Here is a 20255-nt window from a genome sequence, read left to right as displayed (position 1 = left end):
TGATACTTGCTTATTGTGATACTTGTTGGGAGTTTTAAAAATAAGGGCGGGTGCGTACTTTATCGCACTCTTTCTAATTTCAAATGAATGAATGAATGAATGAAATGTATTGAATGAATGAATGAAATGCAATGTCATGTCATGAATGCTTGTGTCGTTGGAGTGAACCTCCTCGACCTTCAAATGAATGGGGGACGCCCAAACTTATAGGCCAACCTTAGACTCGAGCCGGTAATGGGCTTGGTCGGGGACTGGGGCGAGCCATGAGATACACATAAGCTCGACCTAATAAGAGGTCTTGCTTGGCATACTCGTAGAGTATCGCCCAATAATAGACTTGTGGGCCCTTGGGGTGTACGGTGGACGGAGGAAAGCAAGTGGTGATCTACGGAAATGGAAATACCGACCCGGTTGACAGGAGGGTCAATGCGGGAAAGTATACGAATGACATCGACAGATCGAGTGGAACTTAGCTCCTGAGAGCTACTATATCCTTGAATTGTTTCTGATTACTCTTCCTGTTTGAGAGATTGATTATTGAAAAGACATGGCTTTATTTATTAAAGTTGGGATTGTTATTTGATTACGTGCTTGCATGTGTGTTCTTGGCCTCACGAGCGTTTCGCTCACCCTCTAGTTTTGTTTTCCTTAACAGGACCGACTCTTGGAGAAATATGGAGAAACCATCCGTTGAAATTTTGTTAAGACTCCTGTTATATATTTTGACTAGGCCCTGGTTTGGGTTGTACTTTTGGAAATTGTAAACTTGAAAAGTTTGGGCCCTGATGTGTACTTTGAATTTAAGTCGTTTCATGATTACCCGATGTGTTGGTTATACATTAAGTGACTTATTAAGCTTGAACGCTTCCGCATTATTGTATTCATGTTGTTCTCATCGAAGTGATTAGTTCGGTTTGAAATTGAATGGAATTGCTTGAGTCCTGGCGTGAGCTGGGCAGGCGTCCGCGGATACCCTTTGGTCCGCCTTAGGGAGATGTGGGGCGTCACAAAATACATAAATGTTTGTAACTAAAATTGAAAAAGTGTTATATTATTATTTTTACGGAAGAGAGATTGGTAGATTTTGTATTTAAAAAAAATTAAATATTTGAAAGTAAATACAAATCTGTATTTGAGCGTAAATATTTGTATTAAATTAAATATTTTAAAGTAAAATTCCCGTAAAAAATCGGTACTTTAAATAGTTACCGGTTCTTTATGGGAAAACACGCATTACTCATTTAAAGTACTGGTTCTTTACAGGTATTTTACTTTCAAACATTTAATTTATGATAAATATATCAATGTTTGTAAGTAAAATTCTAAACGTATTACAGTAATATTTTTGCAAAAAGGAAATCGGTAGATTATTTATTTAATATAAATTAAATATTTTTTTTAAAAAGAAGAAATGGTCCATAAAGTATTAATTCTTTATGGATTTCATCCATTACATGAGTAAAGTATTGGCTCTTTATGGGCATTTTATTCTGAATCATTTAATTTATGTTAAATACATAAATGTTTGCAACTAAAATTAAAAAAGTGTTATGTTAATATTTTTACGGAAGAGAGATTGGTAGTTTTTGCATTTAACAAAAATTAAATATTTGAAAGTACATACAAATCTGTATTTGAGCGTAAATATTTGTATTAAATTAAATGTTTGAAAATAAAATACCCATAAAGAACCGGTATTTTAAATAGGTAATGCGTATTTGCCTATAAACTATACTCCTTAAAGTTTATTAATTGTTAATTGATTTGTAATACTTTGTCATTCATTGGACATGTAGTACAAAGGACAAATTTGGTACAAAATTCTAATTTCACTCCCTAAAATAATATTTTAATCGTTTGGACTGAATTTGCAAAGGATTAGTAACCTCAGGGGAGGTCGGTGTAATGTTTCAAACCACAAGGGAGGTCAGTGCAAATGTCAGAAACTAAACTCAGAACCCCTTTCATCATTTTTTTTTAATATCAAAAACTAAACTCAGAACCCCTTTCATCATTTTTTTTCCCTTCGTCAGCTGGACGAGAAGGCTTCCAAGAACTGATAGAACATTTTATTGAAGATTTCAGTTTGGAAAACCAAGAACAAATCCCGATCAGGAAAAAGGAACAGAGGAGAATAGGATAGGAGTGGATTTTCAACTTCGCCAGAATCTGCCACCAGCGTCACCGCCATTATATCGCTACATTTCTTGGCCACAAAGCAGTGTGAAGTTCCTTATTCTTATTTTCTTTTTTGTTGATTACAGGATTATGCTGATTTGAGTGCTTGAATTTTTTTTGGTTATTTTTTTATGGCTTCGTTTTTCTTGGTTGTAAGTTTTAACTTAAGTTTTGAATGGGAGGATTTTGTGTGAATCTTTGTTGTTTCGTGGAATTATTTTGTTGTTAAGAATGCATAATATGGTTGTCGGTAAAATTTCTGGGTTTCTATCAATTCAAGTTTTTGTGGAGTTTGTGATTATCGGGGTCCGTGAATTCAAGTCTTTGAATATGGTTGTCTGTGGGCTTCTTTAAATTTCTGGGTTTGTGAATTGAGTGTGGGAGGGAAAGGGGAGAAGGAGAGGGGCTGCCTGGGGGTTTTGGGGGAGGTGAGGATGGCAGCGGGTGGGTTGTGCTGAAGGGGGAGAAGCTGGGGAGAGGGGCTGCCTGGGGTTTGGGGGGAGGTGAGGGTGGCAGCGGGTGGGTTGGGCTGAATGGGGAGAAGATGGGGGGAGGGTAGAGGGGGAGGGGGCTGTGGGAGGTGGTGGAGAAAAGGGATGGGTGGCGGGGGAAGGGGGAGATGGAGGATAGAGGGGAAGGGGAGGGAGTGGGGTTGCGGGGTGGTGGTGAAGGGGGAGGAGGGTGCGGGTAGCACAGCAGCAGTAGCATTCTGTCTCGTTGCAAGCCTTAACAAGTAATAGTATTAATATCCCAACCAGGATTCTGTTTCTTTTACTAGTTTTGGTAGTTAGTCAAAACAATCAGGCAAATAATTGGATCAAATTGTTGTGCTAGTAATGTAGAAATATCCCTCCAAATTGTTCTATCAAAAAGTTTCAGATCTAAGTTAGTGCTTAGAATCTCCCAACGTGCTTTACCATTATTATTGTTAACAAGCAGGAATTTGATGGACTTTGATCTTATTACATTTTGATGTTAAAACACTTGTATTTTTGGACTAATTTTTCAGTAAACACTAGAAATGATGCTACCATTCTTAGGTTCCGTTTGATAGAACTGAATCTGAATTCTGAAGTCTGAATTCTGAAATCTGAATACTGAAACAATTAATTTGCTGAATTTTAAGCACTGAAAAAAATATATGAATGTCTGAATTTTAATGCTAAACCTATTTATGCTGTTTGATAAATATTTATAGCTGAATGCTTAATAAGTTTAATTTGACAATTTTGCCCTTATATCCTTTCATTCAAAAAAGAAATAGAATCTATGATTTAATTAGTTTAAAATTGTTAGGTATGAAAATGACAATATTTATTTTTAAATCAAATTAATATAACAGATGAAATATATTATATTAGGAGTATGGAGAAGATATGAAAGTCATTAAAAAGGGAGAAAAGAGAAACTAAAAATCGTTAGATAGAGAATATTATGTTGTTTAATTAGATAAGAATTTTGAACATAATTAACAAACAAGGATAGATTTGGTAGATAAGATAAGGTAGTTGAAGTAATTCTATTGATTCTTATCAGAATTAAGCATTCAGTTAGGATTCTTGTGCTGAAAAAAATACACACAGATTCAGCACTGCTTAACAAGTTCAGCAAATAGATTTTCATTTATCAAACACTCAAAACATCTGAATGTCTGAAAAAATTCAGATTCAGCACTTTTTTATGTTATCAAACAGACTCTTAGTTTTAATTGAATCTGCTACACATATATAGTTATTGTAATGTGATGATGGTAAATGTTGTTATATGGGCAATATATGTGATCTTTGGCCTCTTGTTGAAAATTGTAGCATCATTTCTAAGTGTTGGGGAAGAGGGGCAGGGTGGTGGCTTGGGTTGGGGGGGGGGAAGATGGAGGATAAAAGGAATCTTTCATTAACTTAAGAGGTACATGGTGTTGAATATTTCTGTGAATCATCTTTTTTTTGTTCAGGGCTCCAACTAGGAAGGGTACAACATGTTTGTATTAGGGAAGGCAAAGCATTCAGTGTTAATGTGAAAAATACAAACATTGTCTTCCAAGATTATAGTCATAATTGCATTGATGTCAATAATAATACAGCAGCAACACAATAGCCCAGGGTCCCCTCTCGGCTTGGAAGTACTCATAATATATACACCTTTTGTAGGCATTTTAGCAAGCACATTGAGGGCTGTGGGCTGAGGATTGTCAATGGATCACTACGGAGGAAATTGGTCAATGATCTCAAACGTCCAGACTCTCAGCAGCAGCAGCAACCCTTCTACTCCCTCCTCCACTCAGGATCAACACCACCTCTTCCTCCAACAACAGCCACCGCTGTATCAGCAGCAACAACAGCAGCAGCAACATTGTTTTTCCCAGCAGCAGCAGCAGCACCAGTCACTTGCATCTCATTTCCATCTTCTACACGTAGGTTTTCTGTCAGAAACCCAGAATTTACTTTTGGCAAAATAGCAATAGTTGGTTCCCCAGCTCTCCTCGCTTTTTCTAATAAGCTTTTCTTTTGATTTGTATGTTTACAGCTAGTGGAAAACTTAGCAGATGCTATAGAGAATGGAACTCGAGATCAGCATTCAGATGCACTAGTGAGTGATTCTATCAAAATTAATCCATATAATGAATTTCCTCAGACTAATACCACCTTCTTTTATTCTATAACCATAAATGATGACGCTTTCTGTGTACATTCTTCTTCTTCTTCACCATCTTCTTCTAAAGGTTACCGAATTGAACAGCCAATTTGACAAGTGTCAACAGCTGCTAAACTCAATTTCGGGTTCAATCAACTCCAGATCCATGGTAAGTTTTCTGCAGATTCTTTAGATTGTTGTTGTAATGCTACATGAAGACTTATTTTGCACACTTGCTCAGTCTCAACCCCCCTCCCCCCCCCCCCCCCACACCACACACACACTCTCAAGATAACTAAATAGATAAAAGTGGAGTTTAGATGTGTTGTTCTATGATTTTGGCATACTCACTGAGTCTCAACACCACCCCCCTTCCTCCTCCTCCTCCTCCTCCTCAAGATAACTAAATAGATAAAAGTGGAGTTTAAATGTGTTGTTCTACGATTTTGGCATTCTTTTAAGTCCTGCCACTGGGGATTTTTATACTCTGTTTAGATTTTGCATCCTTTTGGATTTTATTTGTTATGTGGAAAGCTGAGCCCAGGATGTACCAATATTGACAGACAGTCGAGGGACAAAAGCATAAACTAGAGGAAACTGAACAGTTATTGAATCAGCGAAGGTGCCTAGATTCTGATATCTCCATCATTCAGTTATCAATATATACGTACCTTATATTTGTTCTTATTGCCTTTGGCTCTCTTTTTACCAGCTTCATCTTTGATTTGTCTGATTTCAGGGATCTTATTTCCAAGTATACAAACTCTGTTGAAGAGCTTATCAACTCTGAACTATAACTACTGGGACGCTAAATTGGGTAAGGACACATATTGAGCATTCATTTTCCCTAGCTTCTACTATTCAACATATGGTAATATTTGGGTTTTTCCCCCCATCCTGTTCCTTTAGTTTTTCGACTTCATTTAATCTTTGTTATTTTAAGAGTGCATTTTTTCTATTTTTCTTTCTTTCTCAAATTGTTTGTCAACCTTTTGTTAGCCAATTTGGGTTTGCTTCAGTGAAAAGTTGTCTTTTCTTTCTTTCTTTTTCGTTTTCTGTTTTTTGTTTTTTGTTTTGCTTTCCCCCTCCCTGATTCCTTTTTTCTTTAAAAGAAGACATGTTTGGATTGATGATTATTTGCAAAAAAATTGCATTATAAACAAGTATTCCAATCACCTTTTTATTTCCCAACCACCTTTTCATCTCACAAATATCATATCGCAACTAGTGCTACACTATTATTCTTGCAAAACTTTTCAAATAATCCTCTATCAAAGCTATGTTTTCTTCCTTTGTAACTTGTTTATTATTACTATTACTTTTATTATCATTATTATTATTATTATTAGTATTATCATTATTATTATGATTATCATTATCATTATTATTATCATCATTATTATAGATTTCTTCAGATTTATCTTTTGCTGCTTGTGGGTTTTTTTTAGTTATCAAGGAGTTCATGTAAAAGTTTCCAAATGATGTTAATCTCAAGTAATTTTGGAAGGAGAAAAGGAAATGGATGGTAGCCAAAGAATACTGTACTCAATCTATTCTTTTGTCTTTCCTAGATGCACATAATGTTTTGTGCCCTTTTCTGTAGCTACTCTCGTGACATTGAAATTGTCTAAATTGCTGTTGTACCTTTTGTTTCCAATTGTTTGAGGGTTTTTCTTTGACGTAATGTTTTTATGGTATTTTTACATAATTCTGCATGGTGATGAATCTTAATCCCCTGGTTCTTTTCTTAAGTTGTATTCCGTCAACGTGGCATTCTGCCTCTAATGTAAACATAGTACGTACTATCTGTTAATGCTTTCTGGCTCCTCAATCCCTTTATTTTTTTTTCACTTTGAGTTTTTTTCTTAGTAATGATTGTAATTTACTGTTATTTTTGCATTGCTTTATGTTGATTCAAGCATTGGTGTTCAATGAAAATGGCTTTATATATTCTTGTTGAGGCTTTGGACCATCCAGTATGTATGTTGAATGGAAAGTATGTATGCCAAATTTAAAGTTGCTATTTGGAGATGCTTTGTATGAGAAGGGCTTGGAATTTTGCTTTTAGGTTTTAGTTTCAGGAAAGTTTTAGGTTATGAGATGGTTCATGGAACAAAATGGCTTGTTGCATGCAGTTTGGTGAAGTGGTGATTATGAATATGTTGTAAAGTGTGGAGTTCGATTTGCCTTCTAATTTCCATGCCTTATTCTTACTTAAGAAGTTTAGTTTATTCCATCATTTTTTTCAGTTGGATTCCTTTTCTTGTCAAAATAGAAATTTTTGTAGCAGAACTTTGTCAGCTTCTATCTTTTAAATCTCATTGGACTAGAACAATAAACGGAAAAGAAAATCAAATGAACAAAGTCCCTGTTTTTTCAACTATTCCAAAGATGATATGTGGAAAGGTAAATACTGTCCCTGTTTTTTCAACTATTCCAAAGATAATATGTGGAAAGATAAATACTGTTATATGATTTGTTGTCAGTTTTTTTAAACCACATAGAAATTAGGTACTATTTGATCCCTTTCATATGTTCTGAACAAATGCCATTTTCCCTTTATAAGGTCTGGACATGTTGTAGGTAGGGATCTGGTAAATGACAGCAGAATTATATAGAGATATTTCTGAAGCTTCTGAATTTGAGATCCTTTTCCTGCTGATAAAGTATATTGTCTTCCTCCTGTCTTTTCATTAGGTTTTGTGTTCAAATGTTGTATAATCTGCTGTTTCCGATGTTGGCTTGTTTTCTATAGCTTTTAACTTTTAGTTTTGCTGAATATAGCATTTATCTCTACCTGCTATGTTAAGTTTTCACTGTATTGCAGTTATTTGTTAATTTACCCCAAATTCCATGCTTAAATTGAATTTTAGGGCATGTATCCAAAAAAGATTTCAAGTTTGATTTACTAAAGCTGTAGTAGTACTAGAATAGTGGTCCACTTTGGGTGTAGGCGAGTCTTTTTACTTGACGAGTACTTTATGATGAGCAATAGAGTAATATTTGTATAGAATCCTCACTCTGTGCCAGTGTCAAAAGAGTTATTGACAATGTTGTTGACGAACATCTTTGGGGAAAGTTGCTAATTCATACCTGTTATTTTTTCTCAATCGGTTGCTAAGATCTCCTATGAGATTCATGAATATTGCGGATAACCAAACAGAAATCATACGAGCTTTTAGAGTTTTTCCCCCTTAATCTAGAAACAGTTCTGACAAATGAACTAAATGTAAATCAATTTCAATTTTTTACTCAGAATGAATTTCTTGTTAGAAGTGGAGGCGCACGTGTTGCAAGATCACTTGTATATTTCATATTTCTGGTGGAAAGGAGCACAGAGGAGGAATGAGCAGTGAGGAGCAGTGATGATATTACATTGTTAGATTTGACTATAGTGAGCTAAGGTAGAATTTTGCAACCTAGTTTGCATTTGTTAACCCCAGAGATATGAGAGTCAATTTCGATTTTCATTGTGCAAAGGTTGAGAAGGTTGCAAGAGCATTTGTATCTGACTGATACGATCTTGAGTGTTGATACAAGGAGAATGAAGATGATCTAAGTTGTTCACGAAAGTTTTGGAGAAAAGAAATTTTTCTGTTTAGAATTTCAAGTTCTCTTCATTTGAGTATTCTTTCTATTTAATTTTTCTGATTCTCTACTCATACTATCAAGAAGTTGATGTAATCTATGACCAATTAGTTTTAGGATTATATTTATGATTTCAAATCTAAGAAGGTTATGATGACTTTTCGCAGGTCATGTTGTCTTGTTCATTTTCATGTTTTGCCTTTCTCGGTTTTGATGGTCCTTTAAGTCGTTGGAAATTTGAGGGTTCTTGCAATCTAGGGTTTGATTAGAGAAATTTTGCTGGAAGGATTAGAATGTTATTGACAACAATACGTACAAGGATAATATCCTTTTTGTCTGTAGCATAGGTTTATTTATCATATTACATCTACTTCAGCACTGAGCTGACAATTAGCATATGAATATGTATCAATGAAAGCATGGTTTTAGTTGGCTAATGGCATTATTTTCTGTCATTTATGTGTAGTAATCAGTAATCATCTCTGAAAAAATGCAGAAAACAATCATTTCAAATCCAAATTCACATCTCGACCACAACAAAACAATTGACTTGAGTACAATTGTTGTCACTTTCTTCCAATACTGTGGGGATAAATCACATGATAAGGATAAATCACTTTCAAATAGAATTGTCATTTAACAAGGATTGTCTTGCAGATTTGAGAAGGGTTAAGAGCACTAATATGTTGTAAATGGATTCTAAAGGGACTGGTAGCATCATCTAAACAATTTAATATGTACAAGAGTTTTTACTTGTTAGATTATGTAGAATTTTTTATTTTGAAAGACCTCCATAGATGATTCCTATTAGCAATTCAGAAATGGAACAACTAGCCCATAGTAAAACAAGAGGAGTGTTTTTTTTTCTTTCCTACCGATCGAATTTTCCGAAAGTCAGTACCCGTACCTTACTTTGGTACCTAAAAGAACCACTTCATGATCATTTCTTGAAATAAAAATTTAAAATAGGTTTCTATAGTATTAAGGTGTTAAATAGACATTTAAAAAAAATAGTTTTCAATAGGGGAGGGAATTTAGAAAAATAATTTCCAATAGGGGAGGGTGGCATTTAAGGGGGGAATTTAAACATTTTCCAACGGGGAAGTGTGAGATTTAAGAAGTGAGGAGGAAAAAAAAGAATTTGAACCAATGATCTCTTAGGGAAAATAAGAAAATTTCCCCCACCTTGTTATAAATGACACTTAATGGTGATTATGATATGAATTATGAAGCACTAAATTCAACAGCTAAATAAGAAGACTTCAACAAAAGTGAAAATACCTTTCCCTGATTAAAATGGTTTCCCTACAATTTATCAACACGTTTCTTTTAATCAGTTTGGAATGAAGGAGAAGCATGTAGAACATACGTTTCGTCCGCAACATTTTTGCTCATGTCCTACTCTGATCATCTCTGAGCCGCCAATCAAAAGCTCAACTGCCATGGAGTATTAGTGGGCCTGCAAGATCACAGGTTGATTCTGTCTTAGGCTCTAGTCCAATGGCCACCAGCTACTTGGTTGGCTACGGTTCAAGATACCCTCAGAGCGTGCATCACAGAGGACCATCCAAGGAGTCTTCCAGGAATAGTAAGGGATTTATAGGATGCATCCAAGGCTGCAATAGCTGGTGTGGACGCCAGGAATCGAATCCTAATGTTCTGCTGGGAGCATTAGCAGGTGTGCTAGATAATAGGGACCAATTTAGAGATGGAAGGGAAAATTATAAGCAGACAGAAGCCTGCACTTATAATACTGCACCTCTTGTTTGGAGTTTCTGCTAAATTGCATGCATTAGAACAGAATAGTAGCCACGTTTTTTTATCCTCCATTAACTGCTTCAAGCTAGAGATCATGTACAGTAGAGGAGCCAAAGAATCTGGTTTTCTTTTGTAGACTCAGAACAAAACCAAATGGCAAAGAATAAGTGTGATAAATCCTTGTGCGCAAATTTGGTATTCAATATCCTAGAATTTTCCTCCAATTTCATTTGAAGATGAATAAAATTTTTCTATACAAAGGGTTCCTACAATATCCTTGTATTGAGCGAGATCGACCCAAATACAAAAAGGTGTCCTTCAGTCCATGGTAGGTATTCTGTAATCTTTTACCACTGGTCAACAATCCCTAGGCATTGGAGCGATCTCAGAAATTTGATCAAGCATTAACTTAAGAAGCCCTTTCACCAGCTTATGGAAAGGCCAAGTAACCAGAAACCTATCAAAAAGATTACTGGACCATTAGCAACTAGACAACTGTAAAAGTTCATGGCAGGGATTTGTTTATATGTTGATGCATCAAGCAATGAACTAAAATATAACATGAACGTATTTCTACAAACAGGAGTGCAAAAATCCATTAATCCATTAACTAATGATCTCATTCCAAAAGGAAAAACCTCTGATGAAAAAGCATTAACCGCCTAAGTCTCGGCAATCTACGCTCCCTGAATCCAAATCTGCAACAACTCAAATTCTATTCATCTTCCAGGACATTACAGCTTTAACACAAGCTCAGCTACAAATGAAACTTCTGTTCATCAAAAGATCTGAATCACAATCAGTGCCTTGGGAAATTTCAGACAATAACTGTGCTAGGTACCTACAGAACAGAGATCATAACCTTCAAATGCGTGCTTCTGTGTCTGAGTAGTTCACATGTACAGAGAGAGAGAGAGAGAGCGATTAACAAGAACTAGTGTTTTTCTTAAAAGACAGCTATTCATCTGTAGCAGTAAAGGAACCCTAAACAAATAGCATCACATAATCCTTTAGCATTTTTTCAATTGATATTAACACTATGTGTTTTGAAGGTATGTCTGGTTTGACTGCTTATGGTGGACTCTTTGAGGTTTGCAATCCAAAGAAGGGAGAAAAAGTATTTGTATCTGCAGCATCTGGTTCTGTTGGCCAGCTTGTTGGACAATTTGCAAAATTGACAGGGTGCCATGTAGTAGGAAGTGCTGGAAGTAGAGAAAAGGTATATCAAGTTAATTACTTCTTATTTCTTCCAAGTTGAATGTTGCTTTTTTGTTTATTGTACAGACCACAAGGTATATTAGACCACCTCTACCTTAGGACCATTTCTGACAGTTGTTTCCTTTGAGAACCCAAGTGTACACATGGTTCTCTACTGCAGAGTAAGTTCAATATTTCGTGCATTTTTTACCTTTTTGGCCTGATGTTGTGTCTGGCTCTGCAACCTGCTACATAGTCTTTCATATAATTGGAATTTCATGTAATTAAAAGCAGCCTTTGAATTTTGATTGCAAATTCCAGAATTTCTTGTCATCCATGTCAGGGCAGATGGTCATGTGCTTCTGAGTTTTCATGTTTGGCCACTGGCTTCATTCTGGGTCGAAATCCCATTTAGCATCTCATGCATTACTCAATACCTGGTTGTTGATTTTGAGTAACTTTTCATCCTGATATTGGTCTTATTCCACACTCTACAGTTCGACCTTGTATTTGTCTTCGTCCAGCTAATAATATTTTTGATTCATATATGTGTTCTAACTTCCGCTTTAAATTTATGTTGACAAGGTTGATCTTCTGAAGAATAAGTTTGGATTTGATGATGCTTTCAATTATAAAGAGGAGCAGGACTTGGATGCAGCTTTGAAAAGGTATGCAACATTCTAATCATCATTGCCTAACATTAACATATTCTAATTATGTGTTTAAAGCTTCTGAGAATGAATTGTTAATTACATACTTTTTATACCAGTGGTAGCTTTTTATAATGCTTTACCTTAAGAGCACTCTAGGAAATTCGTGTGCAATAATTATCTTCAATGCACCCACTTTTTCACCATAGTTTGAGATCATTTAGCCTCGCAACTTCTTCTGCTTGAGAAAGATTGTGACTAAAATCATAGCAAATCTAATATTAGACTTTCATGAAGGTTTTCTCCTGTCTTTCTCTTGTAAAATCTTGTGTTCTGTTAAGGGATAAAGCAAATAAAGTACATGGTTCTAAGTGCATGGTTAAAGACTCTGTAATTGGAGTCATCTATGGGGTAAGTGGAGTCCCGCTATTCAAAAAGACACTGTAGCTTCTTGCTTAAATTCCAGAATCCAAGCAACCAAAGTTTCTCGTAAAAAGCCCCAATTTGGTGAGAGATTCCCCTTTCCACAAGCATCCAGTATTCTGGTATCCATCTCATGTAACTTGTTTGCCTTTAAACTAGAAATCTTTTCAAGTACCTAATTGGGTGATTTCTTTTTAGTATTAAAAAATCTATTATTTCTATCTTGCCATAGCTAGAGGCAATAATTGCCAAAATCTTGTGTAGCCTATCTCTCAAACTTGTTCTCCTCAGTTGCTCTGTAATGACATCTTACATTCCAACTATAAGATGTGCCATATATGTTCGACATCTCTGAGGTATCTGACCAAATTTTTAGTAGGGAAATCTCAAAGAACATTTAAAGTTTCCAGGATTTTGTGAGCTATGACAGTGAAAATTGGATGTAATATAGATGGCAAAGAACTTAGATTGTCATGGTGTCCTCAGAATTTAGAAGCAAGCAAAAGAACCAGATCAGTCAGGCACTCTTGTCTGAAATGAAGCAAGATGGAATTATTAGCCTGATCAGGTTTCTGACTAGATCAGGTTGCAGATCAACACACGTAGCGTTCATCAACTGCTGCTGTCCTAACTGTACTCTTAGTGGTTATCTAGAGCAGGCCAAACCAGCTTGTGCTGTCAAATTACCGAGCTTACTCGTAAGAGTCTGACTACAGATCATACTGATTTGGGAGAACTTAAAGCAACAGCTGCAGGAATGCCACCTACAATACCTGTTTTCTGTTCGCTAAGCAGTGTTAACAATATGCTTAACCAAACTTTTTCTACTGCATATACAAGAGGCCTATGATTCATTTGGAATGAGGAGCAGAGGAACACCCCAAATGAAAACAAAAGATTAAAATTAACAAGAGCCAGAAATAAAGACAGGATAACTATGAAGGCTGCTCTCCAGTCTTGTCCAAGTTTATAACAAGTAGCTGTCAGAATCGCATTTTATTTTTCCGGTGTCCCTTTGTGGAATGACTTTGAATGTTGCCCTTCAATTTTCTATCCATGGACAGTAATACAATAGAAACCGAAATACCTATATAATGAAAACTTTTAGATTTGATTGACATTACTTGTATACAAAAGCAGTACTTGTTCCTCTTTCTTCCATTGTGTCTAGTGACTGTCATGATTGCCTTAACTTTTTAATTGTTATGCATAGAAACATGGATTTCCCTCAAGGTCGCAATGGCCTAGTTAGAGTGCAGTAAGCGTGGATATAACTTAATTGATTGAATTTCTTTTGCAGGTACTTCCCTGAAGGAATTGATATTTACTTTGAAAATGTTGGGGGAAAGATGTTGGATGCTGTGCTTCTCAACATGAGAATGCATGGACGAATTGCTGTGTGTGGACTGATCTCACAATACAACCTAGAGAAACCTGAAGGACTATATAACGTGGCTTCTATTCTTTTCAAGCGTCTTAGAGTGGAGGGATTTGCTGTGTTTGATTACCTTCACCTCTATCCGAAGTTTCTGGACCTTGTACTACCTCAAATCCGAGAAAAAAAGATCACCTACGTAGAAGACATTGCAGAAGGCCTTGAAAATGGTCCTGCTGCCCTTGTTGGTCTGTTTAGTGGTCGCAATGTCGGGAAACAGGTTGTTTTGGTTGCTCGTGAATGATCTCAGGTTCCTTTGACCATCCCTTTGTACATAGAGTATATACCTCAGTCTACAGGCTATTAGCATTTTAATTCCACTAGTTTGAGCTCTCATGCGTTTGTGCACCTGGAGTTCTTTGTGAACTTTATCAGGCCAGATAATACAGTGCCAAGTTGAAGTCAAAGATGAGTAAATCCTGATTTCGTTTTGTTGCCATCAGAATCTACGCAGATATTTTCTGTTTCTTGTTTCAGATGAATAAATAAGCTTACCTATCAGAACACTAGTGCATCTTTGAATTGTGCTTTCAAGATTGATTTTTTAGTTTCCTAGATTATAAATTAAGTTTCTAGCAGTGGGAAAAAATGTTTTTAAATTGAAATGCTAGAGCTCGTATCTTGATCATCATGGGAAATCTTTTTTGGCTTTTCTTTTGTTGGCTGCTATTCCACTTATTGGTAGGTTTTCTATTTGCCATGCCAAACTCCTTTTGTCTGGAAGATAAGGATTAACGGAAACCTATAGTCTCTAAAAGTAATGGAAAATAATAAACATATATTCATCTAGTTGAAAATAATAAACATACATTCGTTTCTCAAATTTCGTTGGCTTTTAGCACCATAAAAACCAAATTCTCAAACCAGGGATCCCTTTTTATTTTGTCTTAGTATCTCATCTGGTAAAGGAATACTATAGCAGTTTATGTAATCATTCAATTGAACAATTTCTTGTATAAGTGAGATATGCAGCCATTTGTTCAGCTTTGTTTCACATTTGTTTGTTTGTTGGACAGACGTCATATCTTACATCTATAGCTTAATTTATCCTCTCCTGCAAAAGCCAGCAAATATATGTTTCAAAAGTTCCCTCACTGCATCTAACAGGCATTCACAGAAAAAGATTGTAAAATTTTCTGCTCTCAACCATAGCGATTGATAGTGCTGCAATGGCACAAGAAGCAGAGGTGGTGAAGAACAAGCAGGTGATGTTGAAAGTCTATGTAACTGGACTCCCAGGGGAGTCTGATTTCAACATCAGGACGCACACCACCATAAGCTTGAAAGTCCCAGAAAGCTCAAATAATGGGGTGTTGGTTAAGAATCTATACCTGTCATGTGATCCTTTTATGCGCCTTCTCATGCAAAAACCAGAATCTTCTCTTCAGGATGTAATCTCTGGTTACTCCCCTGGCTCTGTAAGTATAGTATATCTTGCTTCCTGCTATTGGTCATTGAAATGTGTAGTTCTGTTTTGCTGTTGTGTTATGCTGGGAATGATTTGTATGGGGTTTGTACATTAGGAAGAGAATGCATTGTTTACTTTATTCTCTTAGAGGGAAATAGTGAAGTGTTAAAAGGGCTTCTTCAGAAAGCAGAAATGGTTAATTTTTGTGAGCTGAAATGGAACTGAAATCGGAAAAAGGGGAACCTTTGAATAGACGCTAATACTTCTCTTGAATTTGTTACTAATCAACTGCAATACATGTATATATTATTTGGCCAAATTGACCTTCTAATATCTTGTCTTTGGTGGTTGAGGATGATCTATACAATTGGTTCAAGTTTCTGAGCTTGATGACGGTTTTCATGTGAATTATGAAGCAAGATTCCTTGTCTTGGAAAACCAAAATCTAATGAAATCAAGATAATAGAAAAATTGCAAATAAGCTAAAACAGTAATTTTGTTTGGTTCTTTTTGAAAATTTCAATTTGTACTCCCAACACTTGGAAACTTTTCATGGTTGGAGGAATTTAATGATTTCTTATTCCATGCCACTTTAAGATCAGATCTGTCAAATGATATTTGTTGCAAATCATTTTAAAAGAATGAATATGAATGTGTTTTTGCTGTATGCTTATGATAAGTGATGTAACTGACAACTTATGTTTGCATCATTTAACTTAAATGGTGATAACTTGCAGACAATAGGTGGGTTTGGGGTTGCTAAGGTGGTGGATTCAAGGCACCCAAAGTTCGAGAAGGGTGACTCGGCATGGGGTCAAACTAAATGGGAGGAGTATAGTCTAATAGCAGAATCTGATTCTCTTATCAAGATTGAGCACACAGAAGTACCCCTTTCCTATTACACTGGACTCTTGGGTAACTTCCACTCTTGCTAACAGTTATCTTTCAGGAATTGGAGATGTTGTAGCTGTCGGGGAAATTGGATAATTTCCCACTCAAAATTGCAATTACTAGATGGGTAATAAAAGAGATAAGGAAAAAAAAAATACACTCGAAATTGATAACGGAGTTCGGCCAAATATGCCTAATCTCCGAGCACCGCCTAAACAACCTACTTTTATTAATTTGGGAGAAGAAAGAATATAAAATTTTGGTGTGTTTCAATTGAGAGGGGAGAGTATTAATTTATAACTCTCAGACACTTCTCCTAAGACCTATCCCATCGATGTGGGACAGAAACTTATACCAAAAAAGTCAACAAATCTCCATCTTGGCATAATTTCTAATCCCACCACAAACACAAATATTCTCACTCAAACAAAATAATAAACGGTCATTGCGGTACTTTCAAATTTGCGTCCTTAGACGCCAACTCAAATATCCAGAATGTTGACCAAGTCTAAACAATATTCAAACTTGGATCTTGTAACTATCTTGGTCAACATATCTACAGGAATCTCTGTAGTTCGAATCTTGACAGGTGTCGAGCCTGTGCAATAATAAATACCTACTCGAGAAAAATAAATTTTCTGTGTATAGTAGTGAGTAGGGTCGAATCCACAGGGACTGGGAAAAATTTGATTCCTTTCAAGTTCGGGACACGGGGGATTTTTATCAGAAATAAACTAAAAATAATTAAACAATTTACCTAAAAATAATTAAATAATTTAACCAAAAATAAATAATTAATTAATACAATTGTAAATAGTAATTAAATAAATGATAAATAAATTCTAGTCAAAGATACAACTACGCAGACACAGTCCATTCATCCGATCATTGATGCAAAGAAGGTTCACTTAATTTTATTAACAGGTTAGTTATAGTCGCCGATAAACTCTAACGACCAGCTTTTCCTTAATTTATTGATAACCAAGGTACGACCGTTGATTACCCCTAACCAGGAAATACTCCTAGGTACGACCGTAGGAATTAATTTCCTAATTGCATTAAAAACTAGAAAAGCCTAACCCAAATTAATAACACGCTACGAGGGTTATTTAAATCAGATTGCATGTCCCCCTAGTATGTGAAAATACTAGTTGTCACTAATATTAATCAACTAAATAATTACGGATTTAATTGATTAATTTGACAAGAGATTAATAAGTCAAATTGCACATCGGGCCCTTGATATCCAATTAACAAAATAATCCCATGGAAATTAAAATAGAAAACATGCAAATATTAATAAATTAAGGAACACGTAAAATTAATTAGATCTCACAGATATTTGGGACTGCGTCTTCGCGTTGATCCTTGACTAGAGGAGAAAATTAGCCACGCCTCATAAGAAAATTCCCACGCAATTTAAATGGAATCAAATACATAAATAACTAACTAAGAATTTAGGAAGAAACTTGAGTCTCGCTAAACTCTTTTAAGAAAAGTTGCACACCACACAACAAGAGAAGGAAGAACTCCTCCTCTGAAAACCAAAAACTACCTCTATCCTCCTACGGAGCTTCTCTGGAGAGAAAACTCCAAAACTAGTCTAATGTCTTATGAAAAACTATCGTCTAATGCCTTTCCCTTATTTTATTTTAGCACTAGTTTCCTAAGAGAACTAGTGACGTAGGAAGCAAATTGGAAAAGCTCAATCATCAAAGCCAACACCTTGACTAATGAGTATATCTCCCACAATAAGAACAAACTTTCTACGTGGTCCCCGCTTTGATTTCTTATTGCTAGTGGATTTCGTCATATCAATTCAATTCTTCATCAGCAATTCCGTTCATTAGCAATTCCGTTGGTTTGCACAATTTGGGCTGATGGTGGAAAGCTTTTAGAAGCTTTAGAAGCTTTCACGTGTGGAGAAATCTTCTCAAGAAGGTCCCCTTAGTATTTTTCTGCTCCACTTTCTGAAATTATATCCAAATACCAAATATAAATATATATTGACAATTAAAACAATATTTGGCAAGGATAAAGAGGAAAATTAACGATAAAATTACTAACAATTAATACCCTATCAATTCCCCCCACACTTAAATCATGCTTGTCCTCAAGTATGGGAACACTAAACTCAACAATGGCTAACTCTCATTTCATTTATTGCCAAGCTACGCTTATCCCAAAATCAAGTTTTAGTGGCTAAGTGTCAAGACATATTTCTCCCGGTTAGCTCCTGAAATCATAGACTCGTCCAATTCATAGCTAACTCGTCTAAGAAATCAAAATATTAAACTAGCAAAAGTTAGCAATTGGGTCAACTGAAAATCAAAATCTCAACATTGAAGAACAAGGATCGGCAGGCCAACATGATCATAAGCTTACTTATTATTTTCTTTTTCTTTTTTTTAATAAATGCTCAGTCCCAAGCTATTCAAGTCTTTTGACGTGAACTCTGACATTTTTAGATGAAAGAGCCCAGTTACTCAACTCTTCACAACTTCAGGACTAACTACTCATATATATAGTCACTTTTTGACGCGAAAGTCGACACTTGTGGTGAAGACTCCCGGTTACTGGGTGACGACACTAGCGGAGTAGGGTCATTTATTAATCACAATTAAAGCACCAGAAAACCAGATAATTAAAGATCATGGCCCACGTCATCTCCTAATATGGAGAACTAAGATCAACAATTGCCTAATCCACACAACAATTGCTAGTAAAATATTTATATTGCCTAAACAATTTAACCACAATTTGCACCAAGTCATTAAACTCATGATATTCACCAAGATAACATGCTTTTACTTGCCACTTAAACTAAATTCATAGAATAAATCATAACCAGCAATAGACAAGTGAGATGCCACATTTATTCATCAAGACAACAATAAGAAAAGCAACAATTTAAAGAAACTCCAATCAAATCCAAATCTCCCCCCACACTTAAAGTACACATTGCCCTCAATGTGATAATTAATTAGTAAAAATAAGAAGAAGGGCAACGAAACTCCCCTGAATCGTCAAGACAGCGGCGGGTTAGGCGGAAGTTGAGGTTCAACACCCACGTGGTGCATAAACGCCGCCAAATTCTCTGAAGTTTGCCAGTCATCAGCCCCTGCGGGTTTGATCTGATTCTCACCATTTTCCTCCAAATATCACTCCAATCAAACAATAGACAACCAATTTCCAACAAATTGTAATAAAACAATTGTTAATTAAATATTGGGCCTCTCTGCTTAGTTAATTTAAAACAAACAAAATGCACACTTCAATCACCCCAATCAACGTAATAATTGAAATGAAAAAGACAAAAGACTCTCACACAAGGCAACTACTTCAATAAGCAAATTTAAGTGTTAAAGGCACCTCCCAATTAAACAAATAATCTCAGCAATTTACCCACAATTAGACACAAGTTATAATAAATTAGACACTATTGGACCCAAAATCATAACAAGTGTCTCCAATTGGACAGTCAATCACTTAAGATTAAGAAATTGGAGGCAAACTATCACAACCAATACCACTGGTGGACTCACAGGGAAAAATTAAATCAAACGGCCAACCAAAGCACTGATAAATCCAACAACACCAAGCAAAGCAGAAATAAAATTAAAAAAAAATTCAAAATGGTAACCAATTTGCCAAGAACCTAAATTGCAGTTGAAGCCCCAAACAACTCACTAAGTGAAAAATCCAGCACCTCCTGCGATTATTCAGCAAGAAACCCAGGAAAAAAGAGGGTTGTAGAGAGCGTTGACGCAAGCTGGTGGGTGGCGGAGCTGGCTGGCAGTTGCTCGGGTAGGTGGAGTTCGCGCAAGGAGAGCTTGGTGGAGGTCGGCGCGGCGCTGTTCGTGGCTGTCCGTGAGCTGGGTTGCGCTACGGCTGTGAGTCTCAAAGAGAAAAGAGAGTGCGGGTGGAGTTGGGTGGTAGGAAGAGCTGGTGGCTGGCGAGCTGCTGGTGAAGTGCAGCTGAGCTGGTTGTGGGCAGTGACGACGTGGGTGACGGTCTTCATTGGTGGAGGTGCGAGGAGGAGAGGGAGGCGGCCTGGACAACCACACAATGGTCGAGCGCTAGGCGCTCTGGAGCT

At 36.2% G+C, this 20255-nt stretch overlaps 3 protein-coding genes and 1 long non-coding RNA gene across 5 annotated transcripts; 3 read left to right on the top strand and 1 right to left on the bottom strand.

Moving 5' to 3' along the window:
• Positions 1-1990: 1990 nt before the first annotated feature.
• Positions 1991-8459, top strand: LOC113757131 (mediator of RNA polymerase II transcription subunit 9-like). 2 transcript variants are annotated; one of them, XM_027300539.1, is made up of 7 exons: positions 1991-2223; positions 4326-4588; positions 4702-4764; positions 4898-4978; positions 5373-5431; positions 5549-5626; positions 8066-8459. In XM_027300539.1, the coding sequence occupies exons 2-6, from the start codon at positions 4370-4372 to the stop codon at positions 5604-5606; spliced, it is 480 nt and encodes a 159-aa protein (XP_027156340.1). In that variant the 5' UTR covers positions 1991-2223; positions 4326-4369; the 3' UTR covers positions 5607-5626; positions 8066-8459. The 2 variants fall into 2 exon arrangements, with proteins under 2 accessions (XP_027156340.1, XP_027156341.1); XM_027300540.1 differs by lacking the exon at positions 8066-8459 and adding an exon at positions 6258-6488.
• Positions 8460-10189: 1730 nt separating this feature from the next.
• Positions 10190-11082, bottom strand: LOC113757132. Its single transcript, XR_003466189.1, has 2 exons — positions 11018-11082; positions 10190-10927 (listed from the first exon to the last, which is right to left on the bottom strand). It is a non-coding gene; the product is annotated as an uncharacterized LOC113757132 (long non-coding RNA).
• Positions 11083-11177: 95 nt separating this feature from the next.
• On the top strand, positions 11178-14374 carry LOC113757130 (2-alkenal reductase (NADP(+)-dependent)-like). The gene is made up of 3 exons (XM_027300537.1): positions 11178-11374; positions 11938-12020; positions 13726-14374. Exons 1-3 carry the CDS (start codon positions 11195-11197, stop codon positions 14102-14104), a joined length of 642 nt encoding a protein of 213 aa, XP_027156338.1. The 5' UTR covers positions 11178-11194; the 3' UTR covers positions 14105-14374.
• A 655-nt stretch (positions 14375-15029) lies between these two features.
• On the top strand, positions 15030-20188 carry LOC113757133 (2-alkenal reductase (NADP(+)-dependent)-like; the record flags this gene model as incomplete). The annotated part of the gene is made up of 3 exons (XM_027300541.1): positions 15030-15278; positions 16006-16183; positions 19829-20188. Coding segments are annotated over exons 1-3 (787 nt in total), but the record flags the coding sequence as incomplete, so codon positions are not given.
• Between the last annotated feature and the right edge of the window lie 67 nt (positions 20189-20255).

Source organism: Coffea eugenioides, unplaced genomic scaffold, assembly GCF_003713205.1.
Source record: "Coffea eugenioides isolate CCC68of unplaced genomic scaffold, Ceug_1.0 ScVebR1_275;HRSCAF=920, whole genome shotgun sequence".
Classification (NCBI taxonomy): Eukaryota; Viridiplantae; Streptophyta; class Magnoliopsida; order Gentianales; family Rubiaceae; genus Coffea; species Coffea eugenioides.
Note: the sequence above shows the minus strand (reverse complement) of the source record. Positions and strands in the feature narration are given on the sequence as shown.